The sequence below is a fragment of the Gopherus evgoodei genome, chromosome 1 (genome assembly GCF_007399415.2).
Source record: "Gopherus evgoodei ecotype Sinaloan lineage chromosome 1, rGopEvg1_v1.p, whole genome shotgun sequence".
Classification (NCBI taxonomy): domain Eukaryota; kingdom Metazoa; phylum Chordata; order Testudines; family Testudinidae; genus Gopherus; species Gopherus evgoodei.
In genome coordinates, this window is record NC_044322.1 from 240,109,352 (window position 1) to 240,137,310 (window position 27,959).

Sequence of the window (27,959 nt, forward strand, 5' to 3'; positions counted from 1 at the left end):
TGTAGTAACATTCGGTGTGGAATACAGTAGAAGCTTAACAGTGCACTGCAGTGCTTTACAACCATTTAGGACAGAAAGTGACGAATACAATATTAATTTGAAACTGGGGAGTGGGGATTTGCATGGACAATGAAAAAAATTACCTGATCTGGAATTTAGCCAAGATATCATGATGAACACCCTTTTCCTTACGGATATTACCATGGGATTTGTAATGGCTGCAAGTACCCCCATTCTAAGTCTCATCCAAAAGATAGGCCCTGCCGCAGCACAGAACTCTAGAACTCCATTCCGGACTATTGATTCTATTCAGACTGAGACATTAAGAATGCCAGCTGCTGAGTCACCCACCCCACTTCTTGTAGCATGGAGATAATTCTTGGCAGGCTTCCCGCCAACCTCCCCCGCTGCAACCAGCCAAACAAGCCCTTTCACTCCCTTTTACAGACCAGCCCTGCTTTTCTTGTGAAAACCGTTGGGATCTTCTCATACCTTAAGGTAAGGTGAAGAAGCTTTTTCCCAGTGCATGGTATTACAGAGTTAGGCCCATTTACAGCATTTTACATTCTCTTTTTATGCATCTATCATTGGCCACAATCCAAAACAGGGTAGCACGTAGACGGACCATTGGAACTGCCATTCTGGAACAGATCAATATAAATGAATCAGCTCCTGGACCCTTTTCCTTAGAAAACTATCCTCTGAGTAATGATTTCTCATTGCAACTTACTCATGCAGTGGCATTGCTTTAATAAATCATGAGGACATCAGGACACTGATAATGGCGACAGGTTAATGCATTGTCAAGGGAGGCCCTGTGTGAAATGGGCAGCCAGCTGAGAACGAATTGAGTTAGGATGAATCAATTTAATTATATTCTAGTGCCAGGATGCTCTTCAGCACCACTTTTAAAATCCACACAAAATGAGCATTCTGACTTCTTCACAAATCTCAGGGTCTGATTAACTTGGCTTAACCAATAAGTCAGAGTCACAGTGACTGCTTCATTAAGTTTCTTGTCAAATCATTTGTTGGGTTGGAAAAGATTTAGTCTTGCTACTGATTTACTTTCTATTGCACAACCTACAAGCTCCATGGAACAAAATGAGTATTTCCTGTGTGCCTGATTCCCGGTCCAGTGAACTAAATGGAGACTCTTTGCATTGACCTAAATAGCCTTTGGATCATATTCATTCCCTTCTGCTAGAACAAGATGCATCAACCTTCACCTCCTAAGGTAGAGATAAAAAAAACTATATTGGGGCAGACAGATAGCTTTGAAGGGAGATGAGGAGGAAATTCTTCTCTGCAGCCCATTCTCATTTTTCTTCCTCACTGGCATGTATCCATTTACAGCTCAGTAGTTGAGAGCCTGTCAACAAAAGGTTCAGTCATCAATAAGTGATGATATTACTGTGCATTGTATAACAGATGGTTCTGCTTTTGCTGAGTTCTGACTCTGAAATGAACAATGCTTGAGAAAAAAAATACTTTGAGGAGTCCAGGATAGCATGAACATTTCATGATCTCTGAGACCCTGAATTAGATCATATCAGGTTGCCAAAAAGCAAAGAATTTCATGGAACAAGGAAGATGTATCCTTCCTCCTCTCCTCCTTATTTCTTTTGTTCCTTAAACAATATCAGTTGGTACTAATATGGTTAAACAACTGGCATACACCACCCCATGTTTGTACCACTCCTTTTTGGGAGACTGCCTCTGTAACAAAATAACATAATTGGGCTGGTTTTAAAACAGGAGGAAAGTTAGTGAGATTATTAACATGGAGAAAGTGTTTCAGATTCAACAGTGATGGAAACAATATAAAAAGGCAGATAATTATATTTGAATACTGGTTTTTTTCTCTTTGTATTAACAGATCACAATATGTGTTGCTAGTTACATAGCCACTCTGATAGGTGGCTAGTTTGCTTGTGTTCTTACTTAGTACATACCAGGAGACAGACTGCAACGTGGGAGAGGGGTTGTAATAGATTAAAGGAGGAACATTTTAGGACAGATTAGTAATTGTCTATTGCAATAGCTCCTGGAAACCTCAGTCATGGGCCAGGAACCTGCTGCACAAACAGACTAAAAAAAGACAAGCATGAGCCAGATTTTGTGCTCAAAAAACTTACGAACAACTCCCACTGATTTTAATGGAAATTGTAGGCACCTATCTGGGGGAAGATCTTGTCCTTGTTAATGTTGTGCAAGCCGCTTGTGGGTTTACACTGCGCCTGACCAGGAAGAAAAACTTTTTGTACCTTAGTAGAATGGCAGCAATTCAGACAGGATCACTCAGTTGAGCAGCATCGTGTATTAATCAATGTTTGTATAGTAACTTGATATTCTCAGATAAAAGCCACTTCAGACATTCAAAGCTTTAGGGAACCTGGCAGGAAGAGGTGTAATTTTTAGAGGAACATTTTCTTCTTTTATTTTTTTTCTTAACGGTTATACTGCTGGCTCTCTGCAGTTCTGTGGAGTACAGGGCTGCTCTTCGACGTGCTGACATACCACTGAAATGCCAGCTTTTCAAAAGCATGACCCCATGGGTCAGTGCTGAAGGGACAATCGGCCCAGCTTACCAGGAACCTTAGTCAGCAGAAAAACAATTGAAGGACTTGTATAAGTGACATCTTTAGTAGAGTCATATCAGACCATCAATCAGAAGCATTTTCTCTCTTTTCTTAACCCATGAGAGTCTTCTAGAGGAGTTACTGCGGTATCATAGACTTATGCATCTTAAAATTTTACAAAAGCTCTTCTTTGGTGATCAGACTCAAGCAGGCACTTCTAATTCTTCCAGGAACGCTCAATGATGTCAGACTTCTTCTATGCCACATCTTCCTTTCTTGAGGACTGACTGCAGTCTTCCATAGCATTGAAGCAAGGCAGAAGAGAATAGCTTACAATAATAGTCTATCACTTTTATAGTGCTTTCTATCCAGGTCACCTTTCCTTCTCAAAGAGTTTTCCAACTATGGTTGAATTCAGCCTCACAGCCACCTCACAAGGTGGGTAAATAGCATGTTCTATTTTAGAGATGGGAAAACTGATACAGAGCAATTAAGTAATTTGTCCAAGATCACACAGAAAGACCATAGCAGAAATAGGACCAAGACCCAGTTTTTCATTACTCTTAGGCTATATGTACACTTTTTGGGAGTTTAGACTATGGGAGTGTGAATAGCAGTACGCACACTTGACCAAAGTGCTGCACTGTAATTCCCCTGTATGGATGTTGTTGGTGCAAACTGAAAGGTTCCTAGTTTCCAATAATGTAGTCCGCTTCAAACAGGACTGCATTCATACAAAGTAGCAACATATTAGTTTGCACCTGCAATACCCAGGGGAGTTACAGTGCAGCACTTTGGTACACCAGGCTATTCACGCCCCACAGTCCAAACTGCGGGGCAGTGTGGACGCACCCTGAGTCATGTAATGTAGCCACAAGACTATCGCCCCCCGAATCCAAATGCCTGTATCAGATCAGTAGAGTGCTAGTGGGCCACAGATGGAGTCACAAAGGACACACCAGATGGCATTGTCAAAACAATTGGAGTTCCCTTGCCTGAGTTGGGGTCCATGCCAGAGGGAAAACAATCTAGTCCAAATCAAGGCCTGTCCTTTCATCAGGAAGACAAGGAAAGTTTCTTTAACTAACTGGGAAAAACCCCAACAGTTTTCCATTTCCCCAAGGGAACACTTACCTCCCTAGCCTCAGGGCCCTTGCTACTCTTTAGCATGTAGTCCACTGATCAGACTAGTTATTGCTGAGGCCTATCGCCTCACATTTATATCCTGTACTCTCTGGATTATTAACTGCAGCTGCCTCCCTCCAGGCCTGACACTTCTAGACAGTGTTGCAAGTTAAAGCCTGTTTCTAGCTATTTTGTATACTTATATGGTATCACCATAGTATCCCTCACAATCTTTAATGCATTTATTCTCACAATACCTCTGTGAGGTGGGGAAGTGCTATTATTCCTATTTTACAGACGGGAAGACGCAAGGCTTGCAGCTGTGAGAATTAGAGAGTTGAACCCAGCCTCCCAAGTCCTAAACTAGTGACCTAATCATTGGAACATCTTTCCTCTCATGCGCTGTCTCCAGGACAGACTATTAGCCCATTTCTGGCGTGGCCTGGCCTGGCCCAATATGGAATTTGTACAACCCATCCGATTCCTGTTCAGATGTTTTCTGCCAAATTTTATAACTTGATTTTGCCAGATGAAAGAGACCAGTATTGCACAGCACTCTGGACCTCAGGAAGTTTCTGGCAAACCACATGAATAAACTGACCATAGTCTAAAGAGGCTCACTTCTCCCACTTCCATTTCAGGAGAATCAGTCTGAGCCCTTGGATCCTCACCATGCACAATGATTCTGCCTGAACTGTCATGTGTTAATTTTCCAACCTGCAGCAAGCATGACTGACAAAAAACAGTATTCTGTTCAGAACTGGTTTTCCTGGTTTTCCTATTTTAAATACAGCTGTGACCTTAGACTGAGAGAATTGTGCAACGTACAATTATAAGGAAGTGAAAACAGTCTTGCAGCCTCTCAGATTGTTTTTGTATTAACCAGACTTGTACAGTTGGTAAAGTATCTCTGTGATTTGTTCTGATGCCGAACAGCCATCTTCTACTCCTCCCTTGGGTTTCTCACCTGTCAAAGGCAGTATTCTGGGGGAGAGGGATAGCTCAGTGGTTTGAGCATTGGTTTGCTAAACCCAAGGTTATGAATTCAATCCTTAAGGGGGCCATTTAGGGATATGGGGCAAAAAGCTGCTGGATGATTTAACTGGGGATGGGTCCTGCTTTGAGCAAGGGGTTAGACTAGATGACCCCCTGATATTCTATGAAATTTTCTGGCAGCCTCAGAGTGCAGCTGGTGCCAACTCTTGCTGGTGGCTGCTCTGACAATTTCCCCTAAAATACTTAATTAACTTTAGAAAAATACATATGCACATACACATGCCCAAATCACTGTAATTTATTTAGGGTGGATTTTTTTTTGCAGACTCAATATTAAAAATAATGTACAGTTGTCTCTATTCTTTACTGGACCTAAACAGAATAGAAACACAAATAAAGTGCTTTGCACATTCTTTTTTTTTTCTTTTCCTTTTTTCTTTTTTTTTACAATTTGCTAGCTACTAAGTCTGCTGTGAAAAGTGATATTAACAAACATACAAATATCACTTTTCACAGCAGATTTACTCAGTCCCCGCAAGCCTGGGGGAAAATTAAGCCCTGGATGGGGAGGTGGGTAGGGAGGCAATGGGGACCAGAGGTGATGGTGGAGTAGGGGAGGCAGCAGAGGCCAGGATGATGAGGACAGTGAGCTCAGGGCCAGAGCCTGCCACCATGTAGGCAGGGTACAGAGCCTGAAGCCCCATGGCTATAGCCTGCTATCCACCACTCAAGGGCTGAAGCCCAACCCCACGGCTCCCAGGAAGGTGAGGAACTCATGGGCTGCCTGCTCCTCCAGTTTGTGTGTCTCCAGAGGAGGGAGGGCCCAACCACTACTAACAGCCCTGGAAGAGTATCAGAGGGGTAGCCGTGTTAGTCTGGATCTGTAAAAGCAGCAAAGAGTCCTGTGGCACCTTATAGACTAACAGACGTTTTGGAGCATGAGCTTTCGTGGGTGAATACATCTGACGAAGTGGGTATTCACCCACGAAAGCTCATGCTCCAAAACGTCTGTTAGTCTATAAGGTGCCACAGGACTCTTTGCAGCCCTGGAAGAGGGTCTGTTGATTTGCACCCCCCACTGTCCCATCACTGCCCACTGTTACCATAAGAAAAGCCCCTTGTGGATCCATGCGGCTATGGTGGACGCATTTGAGAAACACTTAATCATTTGCTTTGACAATGACAGTGTATGCAAACACGTGATGGGAATAGGAGTGTAGCCACAGCTTATTTCAGATGTTCACAAAAATTATTTTGGCTTATTCTCTTTTATTATGACTGTAAGTCACTACCATCACCTGCCTCTTCAGCGGCCTACGGAAAAAATGAACTGGTGGTTCAATGCATCTTCTAATGGACACCATGAAAATCCCCACCATAAATGGCATCTGTGATGATAGTCTTATAGAGGCCAATGTCTGAAGGTGCATAGAGACTGAGCCTACACTAGAGGTGGTCCCACCAGGTCATGACTGAGATGCAGTGGGAGCTCAGTGTCGGAAAGCTATATCTCTTCTTTGCATAAAGGACTCCAATCACCTGGTTTGTTAATCAGGTATCTTTCTCCAGTACTAGAAATCTTCTTTCAATCTTCACGGTACAGAATTGCAGTACTGGATGGGAAGGGGAGGGGGGGATCACTTTCCTCTGAAGCATCAAGTCAGCCATTTTCCAAGGCAGGATGCTAGAGAGTTCCAGGAACCCATTCCTGCACTAGTTCCTCAGGGAAATCTCCAATTCCATGCTGTGTAGCTGTGCCTGAGGGAGGAATGGAGGATTCAGTCCTCTGTGCTCTCTGAGCACAAGTCTCAGTCACTGCTCAGCCACCAGGGGCGGCTCTAGGTATTTTGCCGCCCCAAGCACAGCAGGCAGGCTGCCTTCGGCGGCTTGCCTGTGGGAGGTCCCTTGTCCCATGGATTCGGCAGCATGCCTGCGAGAGGTCCGCCAAAGCCGCGGGACCAGCAGACCCTCCACAGGCATGCCGCCGAAGGTAACCTGCCTGCCACCCTCGTGGCAACCGGCAGAGCGCCCCCCGTGGCTTGCTGCCCCAGGCATGCACTTGGCGTGCTGGTGCCTGGAGCCGCCCCTGTCTGCCACGACAGTGAGCAGCACACTATAAGATCCAGAACAAAACAGAATTCTCCCTCAGCCCGTGAGTCACCAGAACTCCATTGCATCTGTGGCAGGTCTAAGTATTACCAAGACCATCCCTGACAGGTTCCTGGCCAATGGAAGCTGAAGGGGCAGCACTTGGCGTGGAGGCAGCATGCAGAGTGGAGCACCCTGGCTGCCCTTACATGTAAGAGCTAGAGGGGAGCTTCTGGGCACTGCATGGAGTGGCCCCCAACCCTGCTCCCCTGCTGGAGCGCAGGAGCAGGGCAAGCCCCAGACCCAGCTTCCCAGCGGGAGCTTGAGGGCCAGATTAAAACAGCTGATGGGCAGTAGCTTGCCCACCCCTGTCATAGACAGTGACAAAGTATGGACTAGGGACAGAGTCATTACAGACTCATGCAGATATTTGCATAATTACTTTCAACCATTTAAGAAGCATGTGAGAGGAAGACTATGCACAGAATAATACTGTACACTCTAGTGACTTTCCCACAGCCCAGGAATAACAAATCTGCAATAAAAGTGTCACAGGTGTTGACAAAATACAGACTATCCTGTTCTTTTGTTGTTGTTTTGGTCCTTAAATATAACACAATACCATGACCATACCTTGTTCTTAAAGGTGACCTGCAAAAGAAAAAAAAAGATTGGATTTGTGCACAATATTTTTTAACATCTTTCTGATGTTTATAGAAGGCAGGCCTGGTGGGGTAAATATCTAAAATCTATTATTTTCTGTCTGATTTTACTTCAAAAATAACAGAAATGTTAAATCTGACTTTTTGGTTGCTGGTGCAGATGTGGGCATGGCTTTTCCTAGCTCCTAAATGATGAAGTCAGGGAACTGAATCTTTAACAGACATATTTTCTCCCCCGTTTATCAAAAGTTTAAGTTAAAGATAAAGATAAAGATAAAGCAAAGAGTATTAAACAGCTTGAATAAAGCTTTACTTCACATCTTAAGTAACTAGGTTAATTAATCTGTGGCAAACCCAGAATTTGAACTCAGGAATACTTGAATCCTGATACTGTATAATGTCTCCTCCTGGGCCCTGTTGATTATCTTACCTGGTATTTGCTCTGGGGTTTTTTAAATTTTAATTTCAAGCCTTTTCAAACTAAATATAATCGAAAAAAAGGGGACAGATGGGCTAGGACACTGTCATCAACAATAAGGATAACCATATTTATTTCTTTAAAGGAACACAACCCTAATTATGATTTTGTCAGAGTTACATGTTTCTCTAACTTTCATGCGGTTTCGGTCTCTCTGTGCCAACGAAGACCTTGATCCGTGCTCTCATGGCCCTATTTGGGGCAAGAGTTTATATCCTTCTTTGTAACTAAGACCTGTTACCAAAGGTATTATGTAATCCTAGCACTGCTGTACTGAGGTCAGAGTTCAAGTTCTCTCTTGGGGGGGCTATGTTCTGAGAATTCAAATTCTCCTATATAATGATTGACTATTTCCTGGGCAATTGCACAAAAATGAAGAAAGAAAAAAAAAGAGGCATGTATAAAAACAAACATACTGAGACTAATACTGCAGAAGGCATCTCCGGACTGGCAATATACTAGTTACACTCTAGATTACATGCAGTATGGCTGAAAAATCCTTGTTGTCCTATGCAACTGACAGCTGTCCGTTTCTGCCTTTCTGCTTAGTGTATGATCGACCAATACCAAGGGTGTATGTTTTTGTAATCAGCGAGACTTCTCTTTATAGTCTGTCTTAGCTTTGGGAAATTTAAGTCTCAAGTCTCAATTAGCATTTGCCATTACATCACCTACTGAACCAGAGCAAGATGAGAATTCTGGTTGTGAGGAGTCCACTTATTAATAAGAGAAAAGATGTGTCTCTTTGAACATTAGTCTTGTTTGCTTCAGTTGAATTCCTATCACAAGCATGCACTGATATTAGACAAGATTCTCTTGAACCGCCTCCCCTTACCATTACATTATTATCGATTAACCAGTTCACATGTTTGAAATCAACTTTTGGTAACGTGTAATTTAGTGGGATACACACCCAGCAGAAGTTACAAGACTAGCAGAAAGCAGCAATAATTACTGCCCTTCACACTAACAGTGTAGTTTATTCAGATACAGGTATTATAGAAAAGGCATCAGAACAGCTCATAAACCAATACAGAAGTGTGAATAATACATAAAAGAAAATTAACTTCCCCTTAAGTCCAAGGTTCTTCAGATCTAGAGTTTTGGTTCCTCTCAATACAGACACCGGGATCAGACACAAAATGTAGATCTGTCTATATTTATGTTTGGAGAGGTTCAAATCTGGCTCCAAACATCACCAAACTTTGGGATTATTTGGATATGGGGTTTTGGTTTGGACCCACCTCTAAATCTGATAACCAACATGTGGTGAACAGATTTTCATTTGACATAGCTTAAAGAGTCACCAAATTATCTTGAAGTTTAATCAGGCACAAAATGTTTAACATTAGGGATGAACAAACTAACTCAGGTAAAATCAGAATTGACAAAACCCTTCTCTTGAACCAAACCCAAACTACTTATTGACTCTCTCTTTCTCTCTCTCTCAACTTTTGCACAACTCTGCTCTTTCTACAGTCATTTTGGCTAGGTCCAGAATCAGAAACACAAAAATACTGCAAGACAGGACAATTCTCAGTGTTTCCAATTTGACTGAAACCAAAAGATATTAGAAATCCTGCAAGCAAGACCGTTCTTCCAAGATCTCCATCCTGATCTCACACATGCATCCAAAAATTTGTAAACATTTGGATTATTTGTATTTTTCCTCAAAGTTTATACTTCAGAGATCTGATTCTCCCCACACAGGATATGAGTAACTCTCCTGGACTTCTGGGGGATTTACTCATATCCTGTGAGGGGAAAAATGGGAGGTAAAAAGTAAAAGGATTCAAGAAAGGGAGATGAGCGAGAGAGAGTGAATGAATTAATACACCATGGATCAGAATCCACAGTTAATGAGACACCAGTAGTAAGTGGGATTCAATTATTCCATCAACTGTTTTGCATAACTCACTCTGAAGTTAGTGACAATTGTGTGCATGTGATTGATGCAATGATCAGACCCCTCACCACTTTAATTTATTTGTATGTTATCTTTCAGTGTGACACTTTCAATACATATAATGTTTTAAATAAATATACAGCTGCATATATATATATGCAGCTGTATATTTATTTATATACATATAAAAGACAATCTGGATATTTAGGGGTAAAACAGAAAAGTGGTGATTGAAACAACCCTATATAACACTTCACAAAAAGAGCGTGAGACTCATTTCTCAAAGTTTAAATCATGGATTGCCCATTGCTTGCTGGATTACATCTACTAGGACATTTCACACATGGTTCAGCGAGAAGACCCTTTAACATATGCGGCTGTATAGCACCCTGCACTGTTAGAAGGGATTCCCCAGCCTTGCTTGCACATTCCAGAGATGGGTACAGGAATTCCTTATTTTCTGACCATGTAAATAAGCAAAGCACATGGATTAAACGCATAAATAAACACATTGACACTGACAACAAAATGGCAGCTTCTGTCAACCTGGTCAGGAACTGGAGTAACAGGTTTCAGCAGACCAGGTAAGAGAAGGTGCCAAAACAAACACCTGCTAAAGCTCCTGATACTGCTGCCACTTCTAGTGCTCTCAGATATTACTGTTTCTGCCCTCTTCTGTGGTGGCCGTCATCACATTCCCTCCAATAGTGTGGCAAAAGGCACATGCCAAGATGAGGAGAAGCAGTTTCAGTTAGAGGCAAGTCTGGATTCAAAGTGCAGGAATTTTTGCATCTGGCCTTTTGCTTCAGCCTCAGATTTTTGTCCCCACAGCAAAGCAGGTCCCTACATAACACAGCAGCTGATGTAGAGCTGGAAATACAGGCTCGGATCCAAAAAAGCTCCTAAGAATGGGCATAAATTTAAGCAAATGAAACTACTCAGATGCTCAAAATAATGTGCATGCTTTAGTGCTTTGGGCTTTGAAAAGGAATAGGTACCATGTTCTGCTCATAGGATACCATCAGAAAGGTACAGGGTAACCTCAGCATTGATTGAAAATGTGTTCCAAGATGTGTGCTCAATAGAGGACAAGGAGACGTGTTTTATGTTGAGGAAAAGCTGGGGATACTAGACAAAGTATTCAGCTCGTCTACTGCTGATTCCATCCAATACTTGGCACTGAGCTTTTGCAGCTGCTTTGAGAAGACCCTGGAGGGATCGGGAGAATAGAAATACCACACACAAAACACTGTCCCAAGGCTGAGGGATGGGTCAAAGCCTCGCAGTTCTGTTTGGTGAGGTCAGTTTGTTGAATCACTGTCATTTCATAGCACATTTCACTTGGCACCTGTCGTTGCTGGGATTAAGTGAAGAAATCCCAGACTGGTATGGCCCAGGCTCCTGTCAGCAAAAGGAACAAATTGAAAAGCAGGGGGAGGGAAAGTGAGAACTTCAAACAATTTCGCTGTTTGCTCCCTTTCCCCTTTTTCTTAGCATCCTGACAAAAACATTCCCCTGACCAAAGCATGTCCTAACCTAAGGCATGATTACAAACTCCTGACTAACATGTTTCTGGTTTTCCCAAATGACTCCTGCTTTTGGGTATCCTCTGTTCAGCCCCCAAACAGCTGCCTGAATCTCCTCAATTTATAGCGAGAACTGCTTAGCCAGCATCAAGGAAACCTTGTGCAATGGAAAATGGCCTTAGGATATGTCTACACTGCAATCAGAGGTTTGACAGCCTGTATGGGTGACAAAAAGGTTACACATACGCAGAGTCCCGGGTTGGCTTGTACAGCCTGCATTGCTGTAGCTAATTTGCTGTTTTTATTCAAGCTGGCTAGATCAAAGATAATTTGGGTATGTCTACGCATGCTTCAGTCACATCTCTGGTTGCCATGTAGACATTCCCTTGGGAAACTATGGAGCAAAAAGATGTACAGAGAGCAGCCATAGCCGGACTATGCGTCAAGATAGAGTCACAGACCAGAGGGGAGCAGCAAAACCAGATCCTGATGGCAGGAGTGGGTCACTGCAGCTCAGCACAGACAAGCAACAGCAGCTAGGGTGCAATCGCTGGTGTTGAAAGCGGGAATTTTTCAGATGGAGTCTGCAAAACAGAATGAAGCTGGATGAAAGTTGTACATGTGTTTAAAATAAATAAAAATACCTCTGTGTTATCCAGTGAGATGTAAAACCAAGGTGTTATGCAGTGTGTGTCTGTGTTAAAGATCTCACGAGGCTTTTGAACCCTTCTGCCCAAGGATCAGGGTATGAATCCAGGTGTCATGGCCAAATGGCAGCCTGAGTACACTGTCCCCTCCCCACCCCCTGCATTTAAAATTTCAGCTCCGGTTTCAATTATATTTACCTTCCCCACCACATCTCCTCGTAATCCTGTCGTGTTATGCCATGTCCTCCTATCTGGACAACACCGATTTCTATTTTATTTATTTATTTTTAACACATGTACAATTTTCCTCCAATTTTATTGTGTTTTGGACAGGCTACAATTCCTGAATGAGCAACAGGAGATATGGGACTGGGCCTGAGCCTGAGAAACAAGGGTTCAGTTCCCTGTTCTGCCACAGACTTCCTGTATGACCTTGGACAATTCACTTAGCATTGCTGTCAGTCCCCCGTCTGTAGAATGGGGATAATAGCAGGGGTGTTCTGAGGATACATTAAAGCTTGTGATGGGTTCAGTGATTATGGTCATGGGGACTGGATAGACAGATTATGAATCACATGCCCAGTTCTAACCTTTAATGCAAAACTTTGGTGCTTATATTCTATGATGGTGGTTTATCTGCATCATTTATACTCAACCCAGAGCACTGGAATAACAGGGGATCTTGTGGCTGAGGATTGAGGGCGTTTGAACAGTATCTGACTGTCTGTCTATGGCAGTAGCAGCAGTATTATTCATTTCTCATGATCAGGAGCACAAAACAGAGTTTAAAGGTATATGCAGTTATAGGTAGCTGGTGTGATTGCAAAAGGTGTTAGCCACAGTAATAGTCCCTGTGATGTGTGTGTTGTCTGGAATGTTGTTATTCTGCATTTTCATTTTGAAAGCCATCCACCATTCAGTTCCTGTTCTTTCTGTTTTCCCTTCATATTCCCTTACACACCCATTTTACCCTCACCTACTAGAACGTAATTCTTTTTCTAGAATGAGAACAACAGTAGGGAGCCATTTAAAAAGACTGGAGTCTGTATTTCTAGGGAGGCTATCGATATTATAAACCTGGGAAGGCCTGATTCTCAGAAGTGCATGACACCTATAACATCCATTGACTTAAATGGAGGTGTGAGTGCTCAGCACTTCTCAGGATTCGTATTTTGGTGCTTAGTTTTCTGACTGAGATGATTTATGGTCTGTTTTGCTTTAATTGTCCGTATCCTATTTATAGGAATATGCACTCAGCATGGGACATGTACAGTGAATAAGAATCTTGGCTCATAACCTCAGAGGAATTTAGACACCTAACTTTAGGCACCTAAATACCGGCCTTTATGGTAAAAAGGGAAATGATACAGACACTTTGCTGTTTAATAACAAAGCAATGTAAACAAATGCTTTGCTTTGTTTTTTGTTAGCTTTCTTTGAATTGGTTTCTATTATCTACCTTATCTAGCTAGGTGTTTCTGATGGCTTAACACACTGGTTAAACTCTCTTAAACAGGCGTTCACGTCAAGCCAGCTTATGTTCCAGAAATGGCAAGTGCTGGGAAGAACTGTACAGATCTAGACAGCAGTGCATTATGGAATGAATCTTGCATCTTCCTTTACAGGTAGGTTAGTCCCACCCCCACCCCCAGTAGAAGAACTAGCACAGTTCTGCTGTGCAAGAGCAGAATTAGGGCCAGGATTTGGGAGTCCCCACACGGTTTGTGTACCTTATGTAGCACGGAGCTTCAGTGCCTCACTGATACCAGCTACTACTAAGATCCTCCTGTTCTTTCCCTCATATACATGGCATGCTAGGATCATGCTGCCTATTGCTGCCTTAGGGTGGAGGTGATGGCAGTGGGATTGGCTCAAAAACACTTTTGCGGTCTAATAAGGTGAATTCCTTCCTGCTAGTGTCCCTTAAAATCTATCAAGCACTCAATAATCAATCTGTGCACTCGAAGGGTGGATTTGGGCCTAGCGGTATAAATACACAAATAGCTAAAGCACACTACAGTATACAAAATGACACAACTAAACAATGAGTCGAGTTAGTCTTGAGAATACTCCTAGAGATGGAGTAATGTGTAGCTTTTTCAGGGAGAGAGACCAGGAGTGAAATTCAGAGGGGATGGGCATAGGGCAGTGTGATGGAGTGTTCACTTCACACAAGCCCTGAATGGGCCAGAAGGAGTCAATTCACCTTAGAGATGCTGTACCTTCAGGGGAACCAGGTACTGATAGGGGCTAATGGCAGATGAGCTGGAAGAGCATTATAAAGCAAGGATGTGAGCAGCAGCAGCAGAGGCTGCAGGGAGGAGATCTGTGATTACTCCCTAAAGGAAAAAAGGAGTTGGCTATGGACAAGGAGGAGATCCAGGGGGAGAATAAGCCCTTGGGTCCTGCCCTGGGCTAGGAAATCGTACAAGAGGCCTCCAGGGGAGAAGTAGCAATGGAGAGTGTAGGAAGCTCAGGGGGTAAACCCAGAGATAGGCAAGGCGATAGAGAGGTTGGGTAGGAAAGAGCACAATAACACAGCAACAGGGTCTGAGACTGAACAGACCTAGTTTGCTAGTCATAGGGTCCCTGGGCTGGAACCCAGAGTAGCAGGCAGGCCTCAGGACTGGAGTTGGAACAGAAGACTGTCTCAGATGGCATATGGACAGCTTGTCCAACGGGACTTTGTTACTCACTAGGGGAAAAGAGGGGGTGTGAAGAGACTATATACTGACTGGCTGGAGAGCTGACTCATGAAGGGGGTGGGTTACAGCATGAGTAATGTATGGAAAGGGGTGCCAGATGGAGTGAAAACTAATTCACAGACCCAGCCACAAGAAGGCTAACCTATGGTGAGTGGACCCTTCCGCCACTTCACTAGCAGAAGTAAGTTTACACTTTGGAAAGTGGGAGTGACTCTAAGGAAGTCTAAGTTGCTGTCTCGTGTACATTGAGGGAAACAAGAAGATGCAGGGGGCAGGGGACCAACTTACACAGCCCTTAGCAAACTTAAGACTTCCTTAAAGCTCACGGGGCTTGATTCTTACTTATGCTGGTATAAATCAAGCGTATACTGAAATCAGTGTGAAATCAAGTGTATACTGAAGTTAAATGTGTGAGGAAAATCAAGACCATAGACTCAATTACCCACTTCGAAATGTAGCTCTTGATTTTATATTTAACACTGAAATAATAACTGTAGATAATATGCAAAAACAACAATGAGGAAATAAAATGGGGTGAGAATAAACCTCAGACAAAATAAAAGGAGGATGTTAACAGAATGATGTTATGTTGTGAAACTCTCTTCATGACATAAATGTCTGTTCAGCTCAAACATTAACATGAGCTGACCTTTTCAACTCACTAAGTAGAGGCAGGCATGACAGAAATTCCGGTGGCATGATATTTTCACTGAATGACATAATTCTCTACTAATTTCTTGAAAAACCTATGATGAAATATACACTAAGACAACTGTTCTGGCCCTTCCAGACACCTGTGAGTCAGAGACTAATTTTTCCCATTAGAAACAAATGAAACATCACAGCCAGTTTTCTGAAAGCTGTGACAATTAGAGAGGGATTTTTTTTTTAATATGGACTTAGATTGTGCTGTTTCCATAGCTGGGTCTACTTAAATTACTTGGGGTTCTTTTTACCTCCCTTTATTTTCACCAGGGCTGTAGTTAGTCAGAGACCTGGTATATTTGTAGTGCTAATGTGTTTTGGAAGGCTAATTTTCCCCTATGTTAGGAATGTTACAATTGCTATACAAGGGGACCAGATGACTCTTGGGTTTGGTAACAGAATAGGGAGTCTCCGTTCTAGGTAATCAGCTGACCCAGATTAGTACTAATCAAAGGTCATTCTCATCTAATGGATACTTGGTGGTCTCTGTTTAATGAATTGGTAATCTCAGTGCAGTGGTCATGTGCCCATATCACAAGCCCCACAATAAATGGCACTGATTGGTACCCTGTCAGCATTCTCAGCAGCAAAGCCAATGGATGAATAGACACATAAAGCTATGAGCTGTCATTGCATCACCTAAAGATGACCACCTTGAGCTGTAGGGGCTAAGACAGTAGCAGCAAAGGAGGGAAGCTTGCATGGGCAGTGCTTCAGCTGTATCGATTTTGTGGATAGAGAAAGGACTTGAGTTTTCAGAACTGTCTATCTAGGCAATGCAGAGGAAAGCTCCCTAACTATACACATCACCTTCTCACACACATATACCCACACCTACTCAAGAAACCGACATCTTTCCTACCACCCGGTAATCAACAGGAATCAATGACAGTCACCCAGATGATGTGTGTTAGCTAAACACGTTGTAACTTTGACCTTTAAGACAACCCTTTATTGTGTGTATCTACCTAGTTAGAGGCAGAGTGGAAAAGAATTAGGTACTATATACAATTTTGAATGGATCTGAGAGTCATCAGAAGGACTGTCAGGTATGATCAACCACAACAACTGGGCAAATCCTTTTGTGAGGGGTATCTATGCTGATAAATCAAATATATCAGAGGACTCCACTACATATATCTGGCAGAGGACTTGGAAGAAAAGTTAGAGCTCTGAGACCCAGACAGACCAAGAGGATCAAAGGAAAAACTGGATTGTTAAAAATGTAAGGTGTTTTCTTTCCTTTTCATTGAACTAAAATGAGGGATTCTTATCCAGATTACTTTATGCTAAGCTTAATCCCAGATATATTATGCAAATCATTTTTTTTGTTTTAAAATGCTCCCCTCTATTTTAATAAATCTTTCTTTAGTACAACTAAACAAGTCTTAGACAATTGCCTGGGTAATCTTTTGCAGACAACGCCGAAAAAACCAAACCTCTGAAGAGAGGCCAAGAAAGGAAAAGGGTTCTGAAACCATACCCCACTTGTATGTCTCAATCAACAGGCTATGGGCCAATGAGATCCCATCCCAGGAGCTGTGTCATGTGCAGAGATGTGGTCGGACTGACAAACAAGAAAACACTTAAGGACCAAAGTGGAGACATGAGTTGAAGGGGGGCAGGTGACACTGTACGAAAAAATTAAAGTCAATATGATATTGTAAGGGAGGCTGTTAGCCTAGCAAGGCCGGTTCCCAGTTCAGCCCAGAATGAAGACATTCCAGGAATTCTAGTTTCCAAGATGATGGGAGCTGTAGACCTGACAGTCATTGTGGGGAAGGGAGCTGGACTGTAAGTACGTTCTTTTTCCATGGTGTGACAGGAAACAGCGAGGGAGTGTGCTGTGTGGTGGTTCTCCCTGCTGCGAAACTCGGGAAGAGGGGAAAGAAAGGGCCTCGGGGAAGAGATGTGGAGTGGGCAGGGAATAATGAACTTGAGCTCCGCATCTCCCCAAAGAGAAAAGGACTTTCTAGAAGAAGCCTATAACCTTAGGAGGCTAGTAATGATAGCCTCTGGATACTCTGGGTGTACTGTGAGGAAGGGCACATGAAGGGAGACAGAGTGAGGGTGGAGGAGACACCTGCTTTTATCATATAGGCCTTCTGTATGTATTTGAAGGAGGGAGGGAGCTCCCCTATGACTGTGTGGCAATACCTGCAGACGGTGTACTTATATCCTTGCACCAAGAGATGTGAACCCCTGACAGAAGGGGAGAAATTCATATGGATCCTGGAGAGAGAGTGTACCCTAGGGAATGAGTAGCTGAGTGAAAGGTTGCTTTGATTGGAGAGTGTCTGCATTTTTTTTGTTTTTTGTTTTGTTTCCTTTTGACTTTTGTTTGCTCTGGAAGGGATGGGGCTTTTGGATTAGCCAGAAAACAAAACTACCGCTGCAGAAGGGTATCATAAACCTAGTCCCAGATTTGGACCTTAGTGTCCAAAATATGGGGGTTAGCATGAAAACCTCCAAGCTTAGTTACCAGCTTGGACCTGGTAAAGCTGCCACCACCCAAAAATTAGAGTGTTTTGGGGCACTCTGGTCCCCCAAAAAACCTTCCCTGGGGACCCCAAGACCCAAATCCCTGAGTCTCACAACAAAGGGAAATAAACCTTTTCCCTTCCCCCCTCCAGGTGTTCCTGGAGAGATACACAGAAGCAAACTCCGTGAATCTAAACAGAGGGAGTCCACCCTCTCTATTTCCAGTCCTGGAAACACAAGCACTTCCCTCTTCACCCAGAGGGAATGCAAAGTCAGGCTAGTAAATCTAACACACACAGATTTCCCCCTGACTTCTTCCTCCCACCAGTTCCCTGGTGAGCTGCAGACTCAATTCCCTGGAGTTCCCCACTAAAGAAAAACTCCAACAGGTCTTAAAAGAAAGCTTTATATAAAAAGAAAGAAAAATACATAAAAATGGTCTCTCTGTATTAAGGTGACAAAATCAGGGTCATTTGCTTAAAATAATATTGAATAAACAGCCTTATTCAAAAAGAATACAATTCAAAGCACTCCAGCAACTATAGACATGTAAATACAAAACAACAAATCATCTTTGTACTCACAACTTTGAAACAGAAGATTAGAAAGCAGGAAATAGAAAAATCCTTCCCATAGCTGAGAGGGACAGGCAGAAGACCAAGAACAAAGGACTCACACACAAAAAACCCTCCACCCAGATTTGAAAAAGTCTTGTTTCCTGATTGGTCCTCTGGTCAGGTGTTTCAGATTACTTCTTTCCAGGTGTAAGAGACATTAAACCTTAGCTATCTGTTTATGACAAAGGGAAACTGAGGCAGCAGATGTATCTCTGCATGGGAGAGGTAAGGTTCCCCATTACAGATGCACTGAACCATTAAGACAACAAAAACAATAGAAGTATAGAAGAATACAAACATTACAAAATACTGCACAATTTATATCAAAGGTTGTAGGACAAAAATTATTATAGTACTGAGTAATTTGAGGAAAATATATTCCAATTAAATTAAAGATTGTCATAAAATTACAAGTAGACAATTGGGAAATGTTAAGACTGAATTCTTATTTTATCTCACTCACTTTTTCCCATCTGGGCAACATTGTGCTCGTCCTTATGGATTTTTCTAGATTAGGAAAAGAGTATGAAGTTAAATTGGGGGTTTTAACTCACTCCATTTTTTTTCTCCTAATCTAGACACATTATGTGGCACTTTCTATAGGGCAAAAAAGGTACTTATTTCTGTTGTTAGCCTAATCCGATCTGCTTAACTCAACTGAAAATCTTGATTAGCACATGTGGACACAACTTAAGACTGTTTTAGCTGGTTGTGGTGTAGCCAAGGTGGGAACACGACTGAGTTATGTTAACTCTGTTAAGGTAACTCAGTAGAAAAAGCACTTTTTCGACTATGAAGAGAGGCCCTCTGTTGGTACACATTGGTCGTGGGTTGATAAGAATTTAAAGATGTGATGTTCAATTATGCTAGACAGTTTGAGATAATACATTCTAAAACACTAGTAAAGACTAAGCATGTTTTTACTCTGGTATATGCTAAACTGGTTGAATTAAAGCCCAGGGGTAGAAGGAGAGAGATCAAACCAACTAACCTCATTTGACATCATACCTAGTTAAATACTAATTAAGACGAGATGAAGGGAGAATGGGTAAGGTGCAAGAAGCCTGCTCACTCCCTTGCGTGGCCCATGTATGGATCAGGCGCACTTGCAGTCTCTGCAGGTGAGTTTAAGAACTGTTCCCAGTGGGGTTGCCTGTGGAGTGAAGCTGGAATATCAGCACATGGGAAGAATGCTGCATGCTCCAAAAGGTGTAGCAGCAGGTACATTGATTCTGAACTTCTGGGATGCATTCTGACTGACACACAGCAGTGCCTTAAAGTAAAATGCCTTAAAGTTCACTTCAGGATGACAATGAACTTGGACTCTGCTCAGGGTTTAGAAGAAAACACTTGAAAGTCTTTGAAATCACAAAGACCTGAAAGAAACAATGCTCATTCCTGGAATTCAGCCTTTTAGCGATAAACAAAACTGGCCGTAATACCCCACCTCAGCCCTCACTTCAGCTGCAACCAGCTGAGAGGAGACGAGTAACTGTTTTCTGTGCAAACACATTGTGTTCTTGCTGTCAGAAAAGAAAGGAGTATAAAGCCTGTCACACAGAAGAGCTCTGAATAATCCAGAAAGAAAGTGAGAACATGGATTGGGTAAGTAACTTTCTTCCCATGTACAGCAGTTGACTCAACTCTCTTACGTTATGTCAGCACATCATGGATGTGACATTAAAGCTGAGCTTCAACAGTTAGTGGAGACCATCCTTACCCACTCCCATCTGTCCATGACTGCACTCTCTGTGTACATCTCTCAAGGCTAGTTTAAACAAACCTGGAACCCCTGCAAAGTGTTTGTAGGGCCTCTGGATGTGTGCAACCCAATTTCTACCTCCCCAAATCTGTCCCACCTCCTCTGACAACTCAGCTGGAGGTTTCAGTCCCATGAAGGTCTGTGTATATGGGGGTGGGGAGAGGTAGGAGAATATTGGATACAGGCCTTCTGTTAAACAGGACAAAGGGCATCCATGTGATGTGCTCCTGCCAGGGATGTGATAACAAGGGACATATCCTGATTCTCCAGCAGTTTTTGTTCCGTGCCTTTGATGCTTGAGCATGAGCAGCAAACACGACACTAGCATTACAGCTGGTTTGGCAGCACTGAGTGACAGTTCTTACCATGTTGTTTTGGTTCTGTATGTCAGGGGCATTATTTCTGTGGAGGGACAAAGTTGTGTCAGCATATAGAATATGCTATGTGATTATATGATGTCTTGCAATGTTGTGGTGGGATGGGGGAAGAAAGTGGAAAACAGACCTATGAAAAATTGCTGGGGGGAGCAGGTAACTGTCACTGCTGCTCCATAATAGCAAATGACTCCCCTGCTGTATGGTAACTGCACTGTAACTGAAAAGGAGATGTTTCCTGGCTGCGTCTATAGAAGATTCCCAAATCTATCCCACAGTGCCAAGCCTGAGTAGCTGAGCCCTGGAGAGATCTCCAGAGGGAGAAGGAACCCTCCCCACCAGGCAGTAATAGGCAGTGGTTCTAATCTGAGGAGACTGCTCCTGCCTATTGGTGTGTTAAACCTGTAAGCTGCCATTGCAAATTTCAGGGTTTTTTCTGGTCTTGCTTGCAGGCTAGGGGGCTCTGTGGGGAGGCATTCAAGCTGGGCCTAGCAGCAATCAGTCTGCAGCCAATCAGTCTATAGTAAGCGGGTGGTGGGGGGAGTTATGCCTCTCTGTCTTAAGGAGTAGCCTTCTTTGTATCTCTCTGTGTGGGGTTCTTATGTGTTATCATTCTGAATTCTAAGAATGAAAGTAGTGTTTCATTGCAACTTTCCAGCAAGAATATTTATTTTTAATCTAAGTTTTTGTGTATACATGGAACATAGACTAACCTCCATGGTGCCTTGGGCAACCCCTCCCAGGGCCGCCCAGAGGATTCAGGGGGCCTGGGGTCTTTCGCAGCAGGGGACCCCCGCTTCGGTGGTAATTCGGCGTCAGGGAGGTCCCTCCACTCCGGGATCCACCACCGAAGTGCCCCGAAGACCCGCGGCGGGGGACCCCCACTGCCAAATTACCCCCGAAGACCCAGCACTTCGGCGGCGGGTCTTGCTTCACTGGTAATTCGGCGGCGGTGGGTCCTTCCGCCCCAGGGTGGAAGGATGCCCCCGCCGCCAAAGACCCTGAGCAGAAGAAGCTCCGAGGCCCCGGGCCCTGCCAGAGTTTTCCGAGGCCCCTGGAGTGAGTGAAGGAACCCGCTCCAGGGGCCCCACAAACTCTCATGGGGGCCCCTACAAATTTCCCCACTTGCCCCTCCCTCTGGGTGGCCCTGACCCCTCCACAAAGGGGTGGGTAGAACACAGAGGAGCTGTGCAGTAGTGAAAACTCAAAACCGTTTCTTCCTCTCACCCTTGCCAGCTCTGCTCTGTGCCATGCAGGGGGTGAACACATCTTGTGTAGTTCCCAAATCCAGCTGCTCCAAGCCAGTGGAACTGTATTATTTCCAATGCCGAAAGGACTTTCACAGCCAGAGTGGCTAGATCTGGATTGTCCCATAGTGAACATACTTCAAATGACAGCCTCCTTCCCCGTGAACCAAGTCAGTAGAGGCTGTATGTTGTTAGAAGATATAAGTTATTTTCCCCTGGGCAGAGCCAGTAGAAGTTGTGCTGAGTAGTCTCTGATAGGATTCACTGCTCTCTGGATAAGATGGTTGGAACTTGGAACTGAGTTCAGCTTGTCTTGGATGGGAGATGAGTCTCTCTGGATCAAGCCAGGAGAAGCCACATGCACATCTTAAACATATGGTATTTGCTGTTTATTATTCTTAAGGTTTAAAGAAAAATATACTGTTTAGCGAAGATTTAACAACCAATCTTTCTTTCACTTTCAGATACGGGATCTATGGGATCTCCTTACTTCAGCAATAATGCTAGAGCCTGGAGATCTGATTGAATTTCAGAGAGTGGGATACCAACACTGGGGCATCTATGTGGGAAAGGGATATGTGGTCCACTTCACATTTCCAGGTAAATAAGAATAAAAAGATGAATCCTTCCATAGATTCATCACATAATCCAAAATTATTCTCATCTGATGTTTTGACTGTTGTATAAAAATGATCTCACGCAGTTCCTAGCAGGACAGGTGTGCACAGCACATGACCCATCATTACAATTTATACTAATTGGTCCCTTGGTCACAATCTCTACTTCCATTTACCCTTCCTTTAAAGTAGGAAAGTACTATTATCTCCATTTTACAGATGGGGAACTGAGGCAGAGAGAGAGACTGTGTCCCAAGTAAGCCAAATGTGTCACAGGAAGTCTGTGGAACCGCAGAGTCTCGAATTCAAGTCTCCCATATCCCAGCTTTCCGCCTAACCGCTCAACAACCTTTCCTCTCACTTCCAACAGGAGATACTGTATGCTTTGCATATCTCAGTCAGGAGTTGCTCTTCTTGGGCCAACCAAGAGAAGCAGCACTAAGTATGCCTTTTCTAGATATCACCCTATAGCAGTGCACTTCACCGCTCCTCTCAAAAACCAGCCAGAGACCTCTCTGTGCAAACACCACTGCCCTTTTATTTTCTGTGTTTGTTCCCACCACCTTTTATATACAGTTCGATTCAGTCCAGGTAGCCCCTTGGGGGACAGCTAGCTTCTGCAGCTAGCTGGGAACTCCAGCCTAAGGTTCCTCCCTTTCCTGTTCCTCTCTTTCTGCTTTCTTCCTGTGAGCTTTATACAGCCCCCTGGCCCGTAAAACCCAAAGGTGTTTGTTCTTTAGCCCAGCAATGAGCCACACCCTGCCAGCTCCAATTAATTCCCCTTAATGGGAACTGGGGCTAACAGGGGCCTGTCCAGGTCTCCTGGCCAGCACCCTGTTACACACCCTTAGAGCTGGCTGCAATTTTTTTTGACAAACAGCTTATTCACTGAAAAACACAGTTTGGGGTCAACCAAAACTATTTACAAATTTGGGTCAAATTGGAGAATAGTTTCAGCTTAAAATATAATTTTTAAAAAGTTGAAAAATTTTGTTTTGACGTTTTCTAAACAAACATTTTGACTTTGTTTTGAAATCTAGCTCATGCTTTAAAAATAACGAAACTAGGGTGAAAAATCTACCCAGACTAAACAAAATGTAATGAAGGAATCTCATTCTGAGTCTAACAAAATGTCTCAGTCAACCCAAAACCAACTTGGGGGGGGGGGTTTCCTCCAGTTCAGCCACTGAACCAAAAAAATCACGTTATTTGTCAGGATCTAGTCAATCCTGTCAGATCTGGGCAAACTGCCAGCCTTCTTTCACCTCTTATTGGCTGTCTTTTTTTTTTTTCCTTTTTCTTTTTCTAAGAGTTGGAAGAGGGATTAAATAATATGCTTAATGGAGAATTCTTCAAAGCCAAAGTGCAAAAGGAGCGTCTGAGGAACGTGGCTCGTGTTTCAAGCTATGCTGTGAACAACCAATTAGATAAAAAGCACCCTCCGTTACCTCTTTCTCATGTGGTAAAGAGAGCTGAGCACCTGGTGGGGAAGAATATAGACTACAATCTAGTAATGTCTAACTGTGAACATTTTGCCACCCTGATAAGATATGGCATTGCTGAATCACAGCAGGTAAGTCTGGTTCCTTCACCTGATCTCCATTTAGAAATGACTCCCTAGGGGCATGATTCTGTTTGATTTGCATTGTATTACATCAGTGGAGTGATTTCAAGATTGCCATCAGGATAACAGAACAGAAGCAGGCCTTAGATATTTATAGAACATAAAGCAATATTGGTACTCTGGTTAAACAAGAAACAAATTAACGTATATGACAGTTACATAATAGAGACAAGATGGATGAGGTGATATCTTTTATTGGATCAACTTGTATTAGTGAAAGAGACAAGCGTTCCAGTTCCATGGAACTTTTCAGGTGCGACACACGAAAAAAGAAATGCTCTCAAATTGGGTGTAGAGCCACACTTTGTTTGACCAAATATGGGATAAACCAGGGAGATAAAAGATGAATTTGAAACAGTTCACTGCCAGTCATTTCTGAACACTTTCTCTGATTTCATGGGAAATCCCTCCCAGGTTGAGCCTGGAATCAGAAAAAAATGAAACCGGCTACATTTCACCTTGCCCTTCCCACCCCCAGTGGGAAAAAGTATAACTGACAGATCTGTATTAGACTCAAAAGTGGTTAGTTCTTAGATTCTGGCTCACATGAATCTTCACTCTTATCATGAACTTGGCTTCTTGTTTTAGGCAATTTACTTTGAAGTGGATGAAGGTTTTGTGAAGCAGATAAAGAAATGGCTAGCTGAGATCAATGAGTAGTGTGTGGATCGGTGAGTATGCACTACTGCATTTGCATGGGCACTGATTTCTTAGAGATCAATTGCATTGATGCAACATACAGCCCATCATTCACAAGTACCAAAGGTAAATATTCACTATATGTCCCTGAACAACTTTCACATTAGTGATAGGAGGGTCATCTTCCCTACTCACAAAAAGGAGAAAACACACTTAACTGAGCCCTTTCCTCATTAATGGTGGGTTTGTGGAGGAAGGGGATGATCCTTTCTCTCAACACAGACCCCACATAACTAAGTCCACTTACATCAACAAAGGAATAGTCTCTCTTCTCCCATAAAATCTATGCCCCCTTCACACTAATGACAATCAATCTCCCCCAGTGCAGCCCCCATGTTCATGAGTGGTGTCCAAGACTCCTTCATACATTACTAAAAAGGGGGAAATTCTCCCCCACTACCTCCCTGAGCATGAATATTGAGTGTAATAATCATCAAATTTGGGGGACTGGAAAAAGCTCTTGGAAGTATGTTAAACGGCCTTGGTTATTTACTCTAGACGCAATGGAAAACTGGATTGCTAGAGAAAGAACCTCTTCTACATGAAGCAGCATTCAGAGGCTAGGAATAACTGACTTGAAAAAGCAAGTAAAATACTTACTAACAACCCTTGTGTACTCTCCTCCTCCTACTTCGTGGTGCTATGGCTATGAAACTGTGATGCTTTGGTATTCTGTATATTGAACATTTCTAAGAGCTCTGCCTACGCGTCCGGACTAGTGCTGGTCAAAAAAGGTAAGTATCATTCACAAAAGCTCAAAAGAAATCAAAATTTAGTTTTGTTTAAAACGTACCATTTTTTCCATGTATTGGTTTTAATTTTAATTTCATTTTAGTAGCGAGAGGGAACATTCTCTTGCTTTTTTTAATTTTTCCCCTGGACAAAGGCAGGGGTAGCAGAGGGACAGAGTAATTATATTCCTAACAACATAACATTCAATTGTTTTTGAATATTTTAAAACTTTTAGTTTTGAAATTTTTCACTGAAAAATAAAGTTTCATGGCAATTTCACTTTGGTTGAAAAGGCATTTTCTATTTCAATAAAAAGTTTAAATGGAACGTTTTTGATCAAGTCTAATAGAGACAGCAGCCATTTTGTTCTCTGGTTGTTGCAGCCTGTTAATGAGGCAACATGACTATTGTGTTGTCATGGAGGCTACTTTCCTTGTTTCTTGTTTTCCTTGAGCTGAAATAAGTCATGTTGGACTGAAACTATATGGTTGTTCTTTGTGTTTCAAAAATGATAATGTACCTGATTCTGCTCTCAATTGGTTTTAAACCAATGGAATACTGTTGACTTTAACTGAGATTATTCTTAAATTTACCATTTGTATTGAGGTAGCACCTAGGAGGCCCCGTCACAGACCAGAACCTTGTTGTGCTAGGTGCTGTACAAACAGAGAACAAAAAGTCAGTCCATTTCCCAAAGAACCTACAATATAAGAGCCAGTGAGTAGATACAAACACAGGACTACACAGAAACAATGAGATAATACTGCTCAGCATGACAGATAGTGGTCACAGCTAGAGATGGTAGAAAATGTTTTGATTGAACAGTTTTCCATTGGAAAATGCTGTCTCATGGTAAGCGAAATGTTCTCTGGGAATGTGTAGATTTTGATGGAAAATTTTCAAAATGTTTCATTTTGATGAGGCCATTTTGACTTTTTTATATTACATTGCAATAATCAATATTCTAATGCAAAGTAAATAATAATGTCAGTGTTTCCGAAACAAAATATTTCAGAATACTACATTCCAACAATCCCTCACCCCCCACTCCCCCCAAAACCCCGGAGATTAACTTTTCACCCTTAATTGTGACAAAAAAAAATTTTGAAATCTTGAATTTTGAAGATTTTCATGGGGGCCTTCTCCCAAAACATGAAGGACAGCAGGGGGACAAAGCAAAAAGGTGGCTGTCTGAAAATTTAACAAGTGGGTGATGAATGTTGGCCCCATAGAGTTGCTTTTGATTTAGACTGGTGTACAAGGGAACAAAACCAGTACTCTCAACAGGAGTTTATGCTTATGAATACTGATAGTCCTGGATGTCCTTTATATATCCTAAGAACAGGTACAATACAGACTACAGCCATGATAGCTGCCTCACCCTGCTAATGTATACCATGCTTGCCTGTGGAGACATTACCTCTCAAAGTGAGGGGAGTTTATCCTCTTTAGCCTTTCTATTGAGATCAGAAAAGGGTACCACTTATTGCATAGTGGTGTTATTAAATACATGATCACTTGGAAATGGCCTGAAACCCATTCATGTCTCACAGCTCACAAAACAAATCTCAGATATTAGAAAATTTACATCACTATGCACATGGGCTGGTTGGGAAACCAGCAATCTACACTGGAAGTGGAAGCCATGATTTTCCACTGCCAGTCTCCTGAGCTTGTCCTTGGACTGTAATGGCTGTTGGGCTGAGTTATATTATATGATCAGTCGGTGAGATCACTCTGTAAAAGCAATCCATAGTTCTAACTAGCTGCATTTTAGCATAGATACTTTCACCTACTCTTTTAATGTGTTCTTTCCTTCAGACAGCACAACACTCAACCTTGTCTATGGAAAGAAATGCATACACGATGCCTTCTCTGCAGGAGCTTCGGAGAGTAAAAAGGAAAGCTAGATACTTTGAAAACCTAAACCTCTTTTCTATTCAATGCTGTAGAATACAAGAAATTTTACTGTTAGTGGGCGGCTTCATCAAAATAAAAACCTAAATAGTCAAACTCCAGTCACAAAAACCCATAACTTCCTGGAAAAATCACCAATTCCAATATGCCTAGACCTAAATGTATAGTCCTGATGTGTCTGAGAGAATCTGCCAGTCATCTGGAGGAGAACTGGCTGCAAACTGAGGGGCTGACCAACCAGCAAAAGAGACATCAAAGACTATATCCTATAGCAAAACACATTAAGAATCACTTAACAGAATTAAACTGCTTAGTTCAGACCTTCTAGAGAGTGAGCTAATTATTTTGATTGTGGACCTATATTAAAGAGTTTGACCAAAACTAATTACAGGAATCTTCTTATTTCATATAAGTGTCATGGTTTCACTGGAGTATGTGGAAGGGAAATCCTGTTTTCCTGCCCATTCTA

General features: G+C 42.6%; 1 protein-coding gene across 2 annotated transcripts; it reads left to right on the plus strand.

The window, feature by feature from the left end:
* Positions 1 to 417: 417 nt before the first annotated feature.
* Positions 418 to 27,839, plus strand: LOC115638768 (phospholipase A and acyltransferase 3-like). Of its 2 annotated transcripts, none has more exons than XM_030540759.1 (6): positions 418 to 498; positions 13,527 to 13,635; positions 22,366 to 22,501; positions 23,829 to 24,091; positions 24,731 to 24,813; positions 25,340 to 25,592. In XM_030540759.1, exons 3-5 carry the CDS (start codon positions 22,402 to 22,404, stop codon positions 24,800 to 24,802), a joined length of 435 nt encoding a protein of 144 aa, XP_030396619.1. In that variant the 5' UTR covers positions 418 to 498; positions 13,527 to 13,635; positions 22,366 to 22,401; the 3' UTR covers positions 24,803 to 24,813; positions 25,340 to 25,592. The 2 variants fall into 2 exon arrangements, with proteins under 2 accessions (XP_030396619.1, XP_030396611.1); XM_030540751.1 differs by lacking the exon at positions 13,527 to 13,635 and adding an exon at positions 27,395 to 27,839 and having other exon boundaries at positions 464 to 498; positions 25,340 to 25,575.
* The last annotated feature ends 120 nt before the right edge of the window (positions 27,840 to 27,959 follow it).